The 10,869-nt window shown below is 31.3% G+C and overlaps 2 protein-coding genes across 3 annotated transcripts; one reads left to right on the top strand and one right to left on the bottom strand.

The window, feature by feature from the left end:
• Nucleotides 1-4,820: 4,820 nt before the first annotated feature.
• LOC127086892 (mannan endo-1,4-beta-mannosidase 2) lies at nucleotides 4,821-8,659 on the top strand. Its single transcript, XM_051027712.1, has 5 exons — nucleotides 4,821-5,616; nucleotides 6,468-6,665; nucleotides 7,174-7,296; nucleotides 7,632-7,843; nucleotides 7,993-8,659. Exons 1-5 carry the CDS (start codon nucleotides 5,239-5,241, stop codon nucleotides 8,393-8,395), a joined length of 1,314 nt encoding a protein of 437 aa, XP_050883669.1. The 5' UTR covers nucleotides 4,821-5,238; the 3' UTR covers nucleotides 8,396-8,659.
• A 700-nt stretch (nucleotides 8,660-9,359) lies between these two features.
• LOC127086890 (uncharacterized) lies at nucleotides 9,360-10,590 on the bottom strand. Of its 2 annotated transcripts, XM_051027711.1 has the most exons (2): nucleotides 9,637-10,590; nucleotides 9,360-9,600 (listed from the first exon to the last, which is right to left on the bottom strand). In XM_051027711.1, exons 1-2 carry the CDS (start codon nucleotides 10,228-10,230, stop codon nucleotides 9,499-9,501), a joined length of 696 nt encoding a protein of 231 aa, XP_050883668.1. In that variant the 5' UTR covers nucleotides 10,231-10,590; the 3' UTR covers nucleotides 9,360-9,498. The 2 variants fall into 2 exon arrangements, with proteins under 2 accessions (XP_050883668.1, XP_050883667.1); XM_051027710.1 differs by having other exon boundaries at nucleotides 9,360-10,590.
• Between the last annotated feature and the right edge of the window lie 279 nt (nucleotides 10,591-10,869).

Below are 10,869 nucleotides of genomic sequence, written 5' to 3'. Positions count from 1 at the left end.
ATCCTCTTCATGATAATTCTTCTTGAGAGTTTCCACTATCTTGAGATCTTTTAGTAGGATATGCCCACGAACCTCCTTTTATAAAGATTTGGAGTTTTTCAATGGTTAACTTCTAACTAAACAAGAAACGGAATTTTGAATGGATATGCTCTAAATCAAAATAGATTTTTATATTGGTTATCCTTCAAACTGAACTAGGGTTTCATATGGGCTGACTTTTGAACCGAATTGAGATTTTACACAGGCTAATCTTGAACCAAGTTGAGATTTTACACAGGATAATCTTGAACCAATATGAGATTTTACAGAGGCTAATCTCGAGCCAACAGATCTTTTACACCGGGCTAAGTTCAAGAACCATTATAGAAATTTTTTATGGTTGATATTCGTGAACCAAAAGAGAGCTTTTGCAGCCGGCGGAGCTCACAAACCAAACAGAGACTTCCCAAGACAATCCCCAAATCAAACAAGAGTTTTTACTAGTTTATCTCACAACCAAACAACTTCTTATAGAAGATACTTTACTCAAGAGATAATACACTCTTGGTTAAATTATATATATGCTCTAACTTATAACAATGATTCTCACTAAGCACAAGAACATTGTCAAAGCACTAAGGAAAAATTCAAGTGAGAAAAATGAGAGATAATACACTCTTGGTTAAATTATATATATGCTCTAACCTATAACAATGATTCTCACTAAGCACAAGAACATTGTCAAAGCACTAAGGAAAAATTCAAGTGAGAAAAATGAGAGGTTCATAAAAAAATATGAGAGCTTGAGAAAGTAGGGTCAAAGATTGATTTTTGGGTGATTTGAAATGATAGAGGAGTTGTACATTTATAGGCCAAAGCGTGGTTTTAATTTAGAAATATTCCATGGAATATGTAAGTATCATAATCGATTAGGCTAATCAATTATTTGACCTCAAAAGTGAATGTTTTGATTTTTAGTCGTTTCCAGTCATTAAGAGACTCCTTCCAATCAATTGTAAGCGTTACAAATTGAAATAACCAATTATATAACTAGGGTTAATTGATTATTTACTTGTAAACAGGCTTCTAATTGATCATCATGTTCCCTAATCTAGGCCTTAAAAATATTTTTATGTGGTTTTAACAAAATAAGAGAGGTTTTGCAAAGATTTTAAGTGTGTGAGATTTTGCCTTAGTATTTACAAAAATGCAATTGTGTCTTTACAAGACATTGGTCACTCACACGGATAAGACCAAGAAAGATTTCACACTTCCTCTCTTTCATGATTATTAAGATTTAAGTCTTAGCATCATTATCTTAGACTTTATCATCACATAATAACTTTGAATCTTCTAACATGATGAGGCTTGGGATATATTCAAGTTGATTACCATCATCAGACAATTGAGAGAACAACCCACCAGAGAATATTGAAACAAAAGTCTTCACTTGAACATCATTGGATATCAAGTGTTCACTTCAAATAGATGACTTGATCTTCTAGGCATATGAACAAGAGCATATTCAAAAGGGTAGCTTAGTAAAGCATCTTAAGCATCGTCGACTGCTTGAGTTATCTTTAAGAAATAAGGACATCACAGGATATCATTGGATATCAGACGTTGTCATCATTAAACCTAAATAGTTGATTGCAATACCGCTATCAACAAATTCCACCACTTTTGATCACTATTACCTGCAAGCACATAGATCCATAACATATGCTTCCATAGAAACATTTTCTAAGTTTCTATCATCCACTCAGACTTTGACGAGACTTAAGGATTTATCATCAATCTTCCTATGAGCTAAACTTGAATTTTCATAATTCAAAAAGATTCCAACTTTGACCAGGATCTTGGCGATCACACTTCTGCAACGTAACTCTATTGAATTTATCATTTGGCAGTTGAACATGTAGCGAACCGTTCTCCTAATTAACTTAAAAATTCTGAGATAGCAACCACATAGGTACTACATCTTCTTTTGAGATCTTATCACATTTATCCTTTATGGGAAGAAGCACACGAGTTATTAGGTGATGCATGATGCGGGAGCTTGCTTACATGAGTTTCGTCTTGAGAAGAAGTTTTTTTTCCTTTTTGGATTGATAAGAAAGCTTTCAATCGCAACGATAAGACCGAAGTTAGTAACATCATCAAGAGCATTAAATAATTAAGTTTTTCCATAATAGGGTGCCTTACTCATAACCTCAAACTCTTGTGTGGTGAAATTGATCTTGGTTTCACCAATTCTTGATGTAATAGAAATGCCTTCATGTTTGAGGTTGGCATAGAAAATTTGAACTGACATTGGATACACTAAATCTGATTTTTCAATAAAGAATTCTTTGAGCAACACATCACAAATGTTATCATAAGGAGTAAAATCTTAGACAAAAATCATTTCCGTATAGAAGGACTTAAGCACCTGACTTTTGGAGAAATCTTTCTCTTTTGTGACTTTTGATGAGGAAACCTTTGATGGGGAGTTTCTAGAAGGATTTATAATGTGAAGACTCTTTATGAGAGCCACGACAATGATGATAATAACTTCAAAAATAGACACTTGCGCAAACAAGAGAAGATAAACGAATTTAGGATGAAATAAGGGTTAGGAGTGTGTACCTTTATATAGCATTTTTTGAGCTATTTTTGACGTAGAAAATCATCTAAAATCAAATTAAGAGATTGATTTGCAAAACTTTTCAAAACCAGATCTCTAATCGATTAAGCCTTTGGCTAATCGATCAAGTCTCATGAAAATTTGATTTTTCAGCGCTTCCATTCTTAAGATTTGATTTGATTGAGATTTAGAGCAAAAATAGTCTTTGACTTAATTGATCTCCCCTTGAATTGCTTAATATTTAAGATAAAATAAAGGATTTAATCTATTAGGTAGCGCGTGATCCTAATTTCATTCGTGCATAATCGATTAACTCTTTAGGCTTAATCGATTAAAACCCCTTTTTAAGTTTCCTTGATCTTTTGGGTCTTGGTGGCATTGGGCTTGAATTTCTCCTTTCTTTCAACTTCCCTTTTGCCAAATATATTAATTTCGCATGGCAACCTTGCTACAAATTAAATCAATCTCAACCAAAAAGATATTAGTGATAAAATAATATTCACTAAACATATATAAGACCATTTAGTAGAGACTCTAATTAGAGTTTTTCCGATTTAATCTCTTTTAAATGGAATGACATCATAACCTTCGTGTTATGAAAATTGGCTCAAATTTCTCAGAGAGACAACTTACTTGAAAGAGAATAATCTATTTAGTGAACCCAACCGATTTTATTCCCTAATAAAAATTAATCATAATTAAGTGGTGGTGAATACTAGTAATTATTTTTAAAAGATAAAAGGTCGATAAAGAATAGGAGTTTGTTATTTTTTATTTTAACTTTAAAAAAGTAATTCTTCTTATATGTTTAAAAATAATTTTTATAAAAACTTTTTTAAAATAGTAAAAGTTATTTTAAACTCACTTTTGATCAATTAAAAGAATAATAATATAAATATATCCTATTGGAAATTAAAATATAGTTAAAATTATATAACATTTCAAAAAAGAAATATATTTAAAAAATATAAAAGTTATTAAACATAGTAATAAACTTAAGTAATTTTTTTAAAAATTTTGATATTTAAAGAAAATTATAGCAAAAGGATAAAATACCTAAAATATGATTTTATAAATAAATTATTCAAACTAAATTTGTAATTAAACCTTTTTAAAAAAAAAAACTTGATGAATTTTTAAAAACAAATGTATATAATATTATAAAAATCATTTTAAAATAACTAAAATAAAATACCCTAAAATGATTTACTAGGTGATAAGAGATTTAGATTTTTAAACAAGTTGTGCAGATCTCTAATTTTAGGGTAGAGAGGAAATTCAGTTGAAAGAGAAAACCTACCTAATGAGTCCAACTGATTTTTCAATAGAAATTAATGATTGCTAAATGGCCAAATTTTCTCATATTTAAGATAATACTAGTACTAATCATAAAGACAAAGAAGAAGAAAAATTGGAAACAAAATAAAAATTAACACTCCATCAAATAAAAAAAAGCACTTATATTCTTACACACCGATACTTACACTAAATATCACCGAATATTATTTAACATATTTATACGGAAAATATTATTTTGTTATAAATAAAAAAAATATTTTTATTTCAAGATTTTTTTTATAACATAAATATGTAATTTGTGATTAACAATTTTATTATTACATTAATTATAAAAATGTAGATTATTAACCATATTTTTTTTATAATTTATTAATCAAATTTATTATTTTATTAATCAATAAATATTCTGATATTAAAAAATATAATAGAATAATCAGTCTTTATACTCTATTATATTTTATATTTTAATATTAGAATTTAACTAATGATATAAAATTTATTGATTAATAAAATAATAAATTTGATAAATAAATTATAAATAAAATATATGATTAATAATCAATATTTTTATGATTAATATAATAATAAAATTGATTAATTACAAATTTTATATTTATGCTGAGAAAAATAATTTTTAAAATAAAAATAATTTTTAAAATGAAAATAATTTTAATAGATATTATTTTTTATTTATTGATAAAAAATAAAAAATATTATTTTTCGTATAAATACCATGAATTTATACACTAAATAGTATTAGGAATAATATTCGGTGTATGAATTGTGGTAAGAATAGCACTATTGAATAAAACATGTCTGAACTTTATTTAAAATTGGATTTTTGTGCATTACGATGGAGTGAAACACGGTATTGAAATTTGTTCTGACGATATAAAGGTGGAAAAAGTGGGACATAGCAATAAATTCCTTTCCTCTGGTACAAACATTTCACAATCTTCGTCGGTTTCACTTTATTGTTTTTCAAACCCATTCATCTTTATGCTAATTTGAACTAATTAGAGTTTAATAACAACAAACATGTGCTTCACTTTCACTTCTTCACCTTCTTTGAGGCTCAACTCTAACCATAACCTTAATCATTTCTCATTCCTTTCATTCATAGTTCTTCACCTATAAATAACTTTTTCCAATTATTTTTCACCTCATTCACTAATTACAATTCATTAAAGTTTAAGTCTTTCGAAGTTTCAAGAGAGATCTAGACATTTCAACCATTTGGGTTGTGAAAAAGTAACAAACTTTGTTTCTGGGTTTTGAGGTTTCGACAATTTAGTGACCCTTTGAGCAGAAACCTTAAAGGGTGTCCTTAATTTATGAAATTTCGTCCTTTTATGATGTTTGCTGGAAATGGGTTGTTTTATCCCATTTTGGGTTTTGCATCGTTTGTGGTTTTTATTTACATGTCTTTTGGAGGGTTAAGGTTTAGTCTTGAAGAAGAGAAAGAATTGGGGTTTGTGATGAGAAATGGGACACAGTTTATGTTGGATGGGAAAGCGTTTTATGTGAATGGGTGGAATTCTTACTGGTTGATGGATCATTCTGTGGATTTTTCTTCGAGGTTTAAGGTTCGGGAAATGATGAAAATTGGTGCTAAAATGGGACTCACTGTTTGTAGAACTTGGGCTTTCAATGATGGTCATTATAATGCTCTTCAAATTTCACCTGGTCACTTTGATGAACAAGTTTTCCAGGTATTGTTGTCTGTGCAGCTCTTGATATTTGTGGTGATTTTGTACAGTGATGTTTCTATGATTTGTTCTGATAATGTTTTTGTGTAACTGTGGATGCTGCCGACACAAATTAGTTTTTTATTATATATCTGTGTTGTAGTAACTTGTTTTGTTTATTAAGGGTTGATTTTTTTATTCCTTACTCAGTTTTTGTTCTCTTTTCCTAAATTTGTGTGTGTGATTATGTCTCTCTGGGTTTGCAAAATGGTTTAGTAAATGTTTGAATTTACATTGAGTTTGACAGATAAACAAACTCTCCACCAATTCAAATATATAATTATGAATTGATATACAGTACCATTGTTCTTGGGAATTGGTAGAATTCAGAGAAAAAAATGGCTAGAAATTTCTGTGGTTAGCATATACGTGTAGAATCAATTTGAAGATTGTTTTTTCTTGTGCTCCTAAAATTACGCTCACTAGCTAGATGGGCCCAACAAGAAATATGTTGGACTTTTGTTATTCTTCTTGTCCCTTTGTCCATCATCAATGGAAATTGACCCGGAAATGGTGACATGACAGTGTTTCTGTCTTCTAACTAAAATCAATATACGAATGAAATGCCAAAGCTGAAAGGTTTGTATACTTACATTTTGCAAAATTTCAAGTAGCTTAGAGGCTTATGTTTTACTTAATTTGTCCTTTACCACCGGGGTCTAGTGCAAGTGGTTGTTGTGCAGTGTGCGAGTGTTGTAAAACCCGGGGTATCGATTTTGATTCGTGCTCATAATAAAAGAACTGTAGTGTAAGTTGTTTTGTTTAGCATTATTTTTTAAGGACGGAAATCATGCTGAGGATTGATATGGTGACAGGCTTTGGATTATGTCATAGCAGAAGCAAGGCAAAATGGAGTCCGGCTGCTTCTTAGCTTAGTAAATAACCTGCAACCATATGGTGGGAAGAGTCAGTATGTCAAATGGGCGTGGCAAGAAGGCGTAGGATTAAGCGCGTCCAATGATTCTTTCTTTTATGATCCATCAATTCGAAGTTATTTCAAGAATTACATCAAGGTATGAACATGTCTTTCTTTTCTCTTCTCCCCTCTTTCTCTTTACCCCACCTCGATAGTTGGAGAGACATTCTTATGTGCTATTCAAGATTCATTGATGTTTTAGAATCATTACGCCAGATTCCACATGTTGTATACGATTACTTGTCATATGAAAATTTTACATTTAATAACACTTTTGTACTGATATGTTTCTTATTTTTCAAGCTTCGTTGAACATCTTCTTCCTTGTTTCCTTTTACTTTTTGGTCTCGCAGCTTTCTATTTTCTCATGTACACCAAACAGAAAACATATTGAATGCTTTACACTTCTCTAGCACATGATCCATGACTTCCTAATGAAGCCTGTGTTTCTTTGGTTTTCCGTGTCAAATTTCCTTTCCGTTTACTTGATAAATAGATGTCTTAACGCTTTTTAACTGTGCATTTCAATTTTCGATCCATGTTTGAGCCCTTGAGGCAATTCTTTGATAAACATGAACTAATAGCTTCCTCTGCGTTTTTGGCAGACTGTCTTGACAAGGAAAAATACTTTCACCGGAATTGAATATAGAAACGACCCCACCATTTTCGGATGGGAATTGATTAATGAGCCTCGTTGCATGACTGATCGTTCCGGAGACACTCTCCAAGTAAGTCCTTTTCCTGGCCTCTAATCCCTTCAAATATTTATCGCAAAAGAAGGCTAGGAAGTAACTACTTTGAAAACTATAATAACTATCACTTGATGCTTCCTACTTGTTACATGATGTATGGCCCATGAGGAGATTAAAAGTTCAAATTTTTTTGTTAAAGAATTTTTAATGTCTAATGAATTTTCCCTGGCTGTTTTCTCTCCATAACTGAATATTGCAAAATTCACAAGTTGTGTCGAATTCAATACGGATACTATCTCCAAATTTTATCTTTTAGTCCTTGTTGGAAAATATATAGAAAAATAAGGAAAATGTGGAAAACTTATTTGCAGGAGTGGATAGAAGAAATGTCGGCTTTTGTGAAATTGATTGACAAGAAACATCTGCTAACTATTGGGAATGAAGGATTTTATGGTCCTAATGACCCAAAAGATTTGACTGTCAACCCGAATTATTGGGCATCCAAACTTGGGTCTGATTATATGCGGAACTCCAATGTCTCTAATATTGACTTCACCTCTGTTCATATCTACCCGGATCAATGGTAAACTTTGCATGAATTTTTATGAGTTTTCATGCTCAACTGATTAACTAGTGCAGCAAGAGCTATTCTGAAAACTACGTGTTCCCTTTTTAGATTTATCAGCGCGGCTATTCTTTTTTTCTTTTCTTGAACTATCTGTTTTTTCATAGGTTTCACGAGGATGAGAAAGCAATTGAAACACAACTGAAATTCGTCTACAAGTGGATGCTATCTCACATTGAAGACGGCGACGGAGTACTGAAGAAACCGGTTTTGTTCTCCGAATACGGATTATCAAAAACAAACCAGAACTTCACCATATCCGCCCGAGAAAAGATGTACGAATCAATCTTAAACATCGTTTACAAATCTGCAAAGAGAAACAGGTCTGGAGCAGGTGCTCTAGTTTGGCAGTTCTTAGTTAGCGGAATGGAAGACTACACAGATGATTACGGGATAGTTCCGGGGGAAAGTCCGTCGACACAATCACTATTTATAAAACATTCATGCAGATTGGCCAAACTCAAGGGATGGATTTCTCAACAGGATGTAAATTTCAAACAACTTTGTTAGCAGAGGAAGTGGAACACAAATTTTACTACATTATGGAATAGAAATATTGATAGATATGATTTGAGTGAGTGCACAGTGAGGTTTTGTGCAATATCATACTTTCAGTTCTTGATGTCCAAGTCCTATACTATACTGCATAGGAATATGACTAGTTGAGTGTATAGTGTGATAACTTGGATTAGAGGTTTTTATAAACAAAGATATTGTTTACAATAATTGAATTTACAAGTAGTGAATGTTTTCTATTCATTAAAAGATTTCTCACATTTCCCTTATTTTTCTATCTCACTGAATGTATGAAAAGCTAATACCATGTACTCCTGTCCCAATATATTAAAAATACATCAAACTTATTACTGAATTTTGTTCTTTTTTACCATAAACTTCATTGGAAGAGAAAATTAATTAAATGTAATTTATATTTAACTTATTATTTTTTTCTTATAATTATATCAAAATTTTAAAATATTACATAAATTTGAATTTATTTTAATCAAACTTTTCATAAAAAATATTTTTGAAATATATCATTTAAAAAATTATATAATTGACAATATTTTAATTTATAATATATATATATATATATATATATATATATATATATATTTTATCACAATTAATCTCTAAATTTAAAAAATACAAATCTTAATTATATGTTTTATATTTTATTTTTTTAAAATAAAGAAAAGAAAACAAGAATTAAAAGTAAAAAGGATTTTAAATAACAAGTCTTAGTTATAAATTTATTTTTAAATATAAATTTAAATAAAAACGGTTCATAATTCTATAAAGAAAACAAGAATTACATAAAAGAAAATGAGTTTTTAAATTTGATACACCATACAAAATTTCACACTAGAAATTCCCAAAAGATTCACTTGACTGATTATTTTTTATAATTCTTAATTTTTAGGATAACTACACACTGATAATATTGGAGATAAATTCTAAAGAAAACTATTCATAAACATTTTCAAAGAGAATCTATATTCATTTTCTAGTTCACAGACAAACACAGATCTTCAAAATCTAGAAGAAACAAAGAAAAGAAACGAAAATTAGACTGAAACATAAGAGTTAAACACGATTTATATTACAAAACCCTAATTTGACCTTGTCTTAACCAATCTGGAAGAAGTTCTAACCCTAATCCCAGAAACAGGGTTTTTCTCTTCCTCTTCAAGAACCTTCTTGGCTTCAACAACCTTCTTGGCTTCAACAACCTTCTTGGCTTCAACAACCTTCTTCACAGCATCACCAATTTTAACCAATCTCCGACGCTGAGTCTTCACCGGAGCAGCCACCGAATCAGAAACAACCACCTCAGTAGAACGCTTCTTCTCAGGAGAAGCAACTCGATCAAAATCATCACCAAGCTTTTTCACCAAACGCCTTCCACGACTAACAGGATCCGAAACCCTAACCTCCTCCTCTTCTTCCTCAAGAAGTGTTTCAAGTCTACGACGCTTTGAAGCAAACGGAGCAGGCGGTGGTGAAGGTGAAGGAGAAGGAGAAGGAGAAGCAGAACCCTTAGATCTGCGAAGATCGGAGCTAGGGCTTTTGGTATGAGCGAGAGAATAAGAGTTAAATTCTTTCTCGCGTTGAGTTCGGAGTTTCTCAACATTGCCTTCGATTTTACCCATGAGACGGAGGCGTTTGAAGCTGAGCCCGCCCATGGACCAGTGGGCTTCTTCGGCCCACGACATCAGTGGGCCGGTAACGGAGAGAGGGGGGTCTACACGGTCGCTACCATCTGAGTTGACGTGAATTCGAGGACGGGGTAGGCTAGAGCCGTAGAATCTGACGGGCTTTGAGGGTTCGAATGGAAGAACCATGGTTTTTGGTTTGTGTTAGGTTAGGGTTTGAATAGTAGTGAAGTGTGAATGATATTGATGAGAATTAATAGGGCTGTGTTTGTTATATAAGAGAATCGGAAATGATTAAAAGGAGGGTTTTGATGGCGGGAAGAAGGAGATAGGCGGGACAAGTTGCCGCTTGTAATAACTGAAAATTTTGTAGCTTTTCGTTCGGGCTTGGGTTTTTTATCGAATTAGTTAATAGGTTAATTTGAGTACTATCTACACCTTATGTTTGCTTAAGTACGCATATGTTCATTTTTTTTTCTCTTGAAATATGTTTTCCAAAATTTTGAGTTGAGTAATATATTGAGGTTTAGAAAAATAAATGAATATATTGTGAGATTGTAAATTTTGAGAATTTTGAGAATTTCTTAATGCATCATTTATATTTTTTAGTTATCACGTTAGATTATTTAAATGTTTATAGTTTTTGGATACGTATTTTCGGATGTATCAAATTTCTGAGATGTATCTTCGTAACGATTTAAAACATTCAATACATCTTATTCAGAAGTCATGATACACTTGAATTCAATCGAAGATATATCTCCGTGAATATTCCGGATATACATCTTTGTAACGTCTCAGAACTTAGTCTTTCATGTTATATTTTGT

This window comes from Lathyrus oleraceus, chromosome 5 (assembly GCF_024323335.1).
Source record: "Lathyrus oleraceus cultivar Zhongwan6 chromosome 5, CAAS_Psat_ZW6_1.0, whole genome shotgun sequence".
In the NCBI taxonomy this organism is placed as follows: Eukaryota; Viridiplantae; Streptophyta; class Magnoliopsida; order Fabales; family Fabaceae; genus Lathyrus; species Lathyrus oleraceus.
The sequence above is the reverse complement of the archived record's forward strand: the minus strand, read 5'-3'. Positions and strand labels throughout refer to the sequence as shown.

Coding starts and splice junctions, on each gene's coding strand:
- LOC127086890 (XM_051027710.1), bottom strand. CDS start 10,230: ATGGTTCTTCCATTCGAACCCTCAAAGCCCGTCAGATTCTACGGCTCT.
- LOC127086892 (XM_051027712.1), top strand. CDS start 5,239: ATGAAATTTCGTCCTTTTATGATGTTTGCTGGAAATGGGTTGTTTTAT. Junction 6,666..7,173: donor ATTTCAAGAATTACATCAAG/GTATGAACATGT, acceptor CGTTTTTGGCAG/ACTGTCTTGACAAGGAAAAA. Junction 7,844..7,992: donor CATATCTACCCGGATCAATG/GTAAACTTTGCA, acceptor GTTTTTTCATAG/GTTTCACGAGGATGAGAAAG.